At 34.4% G+C, this 3,344-nt stretch overlaps 1 protein-coding gene across 2 annotated transcripts; it reads left to right on the forward strand.

Moving 5' to 3' along the window:
- Positions 1-1,594: 1,594 nt before the first annotated feature.
- Positions 1,595-2,834, forward strand: LOC125204651 (uncharacterized). Of its 2 annotated transcripts, none has more exons than XM_048103359.2 (3): positions 1,595-2,042; positions 2,185-2,294; positions 2,403-2,834. In XM_048103359.2, the coding sequence occupies exons 1-3, from the start codon at positions 1,790-1,792 to the stop codon at positions 2,406-2,408; spliced, it is 369 nt and encodes a 122-aa protein (XP_047959316.1). In that variant the 5' UTR covers positions 1,595-1,789; the 3' UTR covers positions 2,409-2,834. The 2 variants fall into 2 exon arrangements, with proteins under 2 accessions (XP_047959316.1, XP_047959314.1); XM_048103357.2 differs by having other exon boundaries at positions 1,597-2,042; positions 2,436-2,834.
- The last annotated feature ends 510 nt before the right edge of the window (positions 2,835-3,344 follow it).

Genomic DNA, 3,344 nt, shown 5'->3' on the forward strand with positions numbered 1-3,344 from the left:
TAATAGTAAATCTTGCAAGTAATCGGAAATCTATATACAATACACACGAGATTTTAAAAAGTTTGTCCAAGACAGAAATTAGTCAATTTTTACGGGTGTAGAAATATATAGCGACTGAACAACACAATTCCTGTTTTTTAATTAGTACTATAAGATGTTGTTTCTTTAACAAAAAAATTAGAATGTCGATGTATTAGTGGGTGGTGAGTTTTAAGTTGTACAGTAGTAACTAAAAAAAATCATCTTGTTATAACTACTTTTAATTTAAGGGCATATGCATGTATTAATCAGGGGAAAATTAATTATTTTGTAGGAGCTAATCATTATTAGGACAGTGCAATTTCCTAATAAATACTCCATTAGATATATAGACAGACGAAGGTTGGCCGGTCGTTAGCAAATCGAGACTGTCCACGCATGGTTAGGTAGAGTGTGTGGATCTATTTAAAAATTTCAATACCATGTTTCTTATTTTTTTCTACAATTTATGTTAAATAATATACTCCAAGTTACGAATTACCACCATAATAATAAGATTGAATTTCTTCAATTTTGAATTGTGATGATGAGTCTACAATTCGAAATCAAGTTTGAATTTATACTTGGATGGAGTGAGATGCTGTTCAATATGTTGAGGTGGCATTCAATTATTTTGAAGTGGCAATTATTTATGCAACTTGTCTCACACAATAACAGAAGTACCGATATCTTCTAAGTGTATCAGTGTTGTTCTTTTAATTAAATTGTATTGTTTGATATGTACAAAAAAAACTATTTCAATATATGAAGCGTTTATAGTATTATGCGTTATTGCAGAAGAAAACAAGAGAAAATATAAAATTACATTTAACATCTTTTCAAACCAATATACTAACTTGATTTTTAAGAAATTTGGTTAAAACGCGATGACCTATTACATGGAGTACGAGATATAAGGATGCGGTTTAAATAAATGCAATATTTACTTTTAATTAATTTATACTTTTATTATAAAAGAAACATTATTGACTTATTACAATGTAGAGTACTATAAATAAACCATACTTCTGATAAAAATTAGCTTTGACCCGTTGACCGTTTCAACTAAGCTCACCAAAATTATGATGAGCACCATCATATATGAAACAAATGAGGACTACTATTTCTTATTAATTGATTCGGCCAGCATTATAATAGAATTATCCATGCATAACCAAAAATTACTTCATACTATAAATCATTGAATATATCTCTCTCCGTGACTCCGCCGCTTGAGAATAGAGACTTTGGAATCACAAAATAAATGGATGAATTATATGTTATATGAATATCAATATAAAAAACAAGCACGTACATTAACATATGGAACCCAATTATGTTAAAATAGTTTTCTACTATCTGTTAAAAAAATATGTTAAAATTTTGAATTTGAATGTGAGTACTAAGATTAATAGGTAGTACCGGTCAAATTGAATATATCTTGAGAATAGAAACTTTGGAATGATCCGAGTATTAGTAAATAAAAATAGGAGTATTAGCGGACATAAATAATAGTGTAAACGCAAATAAAATGTATAGTAGTATAAATTTTGAAGAATAGAGTATTATAATATGAGAGATAAGAATATGGAATGGAGGGTGCGAAGGGACCATGTTGAGCTTCGTCGTCTCTTCTTCTCTTGGTTAGTATAATTAATTTGGTCGTCCATGTCGTTCACAAACATTCCTAACTGAAAGAAAACTACACCAAACCAACCATATTCCCCCTTCATTACAATTACATTCTATAGAGAGAGAGAGAGAGAGAGAGATGGGCAACTGTCAGGCCGTGGACGCTGCCGCCCTGGTGATACAGCACCCATGCGGCAAGCTGGAGAGGATGTATTGCCCCATCTCCGCTACCGATGTCATGAAAACTAACCCCGGCCACTACATCTCTCTCATCATCCCCCTCACTCTCCCCGATCACCACAACCAGACCGTCCGCTTCACCCGCGTCAAGCTTCTCCGCCCCACCGACACCCTCGTTCTCGGCCGCGCCTATCGCCTCCTCACCACTCAAGGTCTTTTACCTTTTTTTATTCTGCATATCTCTAGATAAATAAACAAAATATGATATAAAAAAAAACCCACATATTTTAGTCATATATATAAACTCGAAGATAGATGAGTTCTCTGCTAATTAAATATGAATTGGTTTGGCAGAGGTGATGAAAGTTGTGAGAGCCAAGAAGCATGCAAAGATGAAGAAGAGCGTGTCCTCCGAGCCCGAGCCCGAGCCAGGACTGCCTGCTTCGGAGACCGACCATGATGAGGTAATAATTAAATCTTACACCCTTTACCTTAAGACTTGTAGTGATTTTAGTTCCTTTTATTTTATGGATATGAGAGATTGTTAAAGTACTTCTTTTTTTTGCCGACAGAATTGATGTTTTTGTTGGGAATTTTAATATCAGGGTGATGCAAGGCTCCGGCACCGGGAAGGCGGAGGAAGGTCGAGATCGTGGCGGCCGTCTTTACAGAGCATATCCGAGGCTGCAACCTGATCAATACTTGTATAGCTACAAGATTACATAATCAACAAATTATTCCTTCCTTCTTCGACTTCATTTTTTTTTATTCAACCGGAGTTCTAAATTGCCCCCAACTCCACGTTAGTATATATTGTCAGCTTTGGGCAACACTCTCATGGTTTAGATTAAATCTGTGAAGGTTGGTCGATGTACCTGAACTCCACTTTAGTATAGTATCATCCGATTTGGGCAAACGGTTTTGTGTTTAGGATACTGATACTCCCCAAAAGTATCATAATGGGGTTGGGATGCAATTACAATTACTTATTTCCCGATTTCAAATGTGTGGTTTGCATCCCCAACAAAATCCAACAATGGCTTACTTTGCTAATACTATATGATATGAAGATATATTAGAAAAACACACTCGTACCTCCTCAACCACAGAAATAAGTTGATTTTGTTTATGCAATATAAAAAGGAAAAAAGAAATCATGTCTTGGACTGTGGCTACGACAAATTGGCCTTGCTTTTAGTGTACAGATATTCAGCTTTAGTTTATTGAGATATGCACAAAGGTGATTGAGAAGTTAAAAGCAAGTTGTGTTGAGCCATTTTGTTGGAGAGATATTGTGAACAGAAACCTAGGAAAATATATGAAAGCTAATGATATATATCTAACAAGGCTCCATGTGATATGGATAATGATAAATGATACTCCTCCGTCCCATAAAAGTTGAGACAAAACTTTTGGGCACGGAGATTTAAAATTTATATTAAATAAATAAGAAAGATGAAAAAAGTAGGAAAGATAAGAGAGAGTAAAGTAAATGATGGAATAAAAAAGAGTGA

This window comes from Salvia hispanica, chromosome 6 (assembly GCF_029641045.1).
Source record: "Salvia hispanica isolate PSC_SH4W2 chromosome 6, Shi_PSC_v1, whole genome shotgun sequence".
Lineage (NCBI taxonomy): Eukaryota > Viridiplantae > Streptophyta > Magnoliopsida > Lamiales > Lamiaceae > Salvia > Salvia hispanica.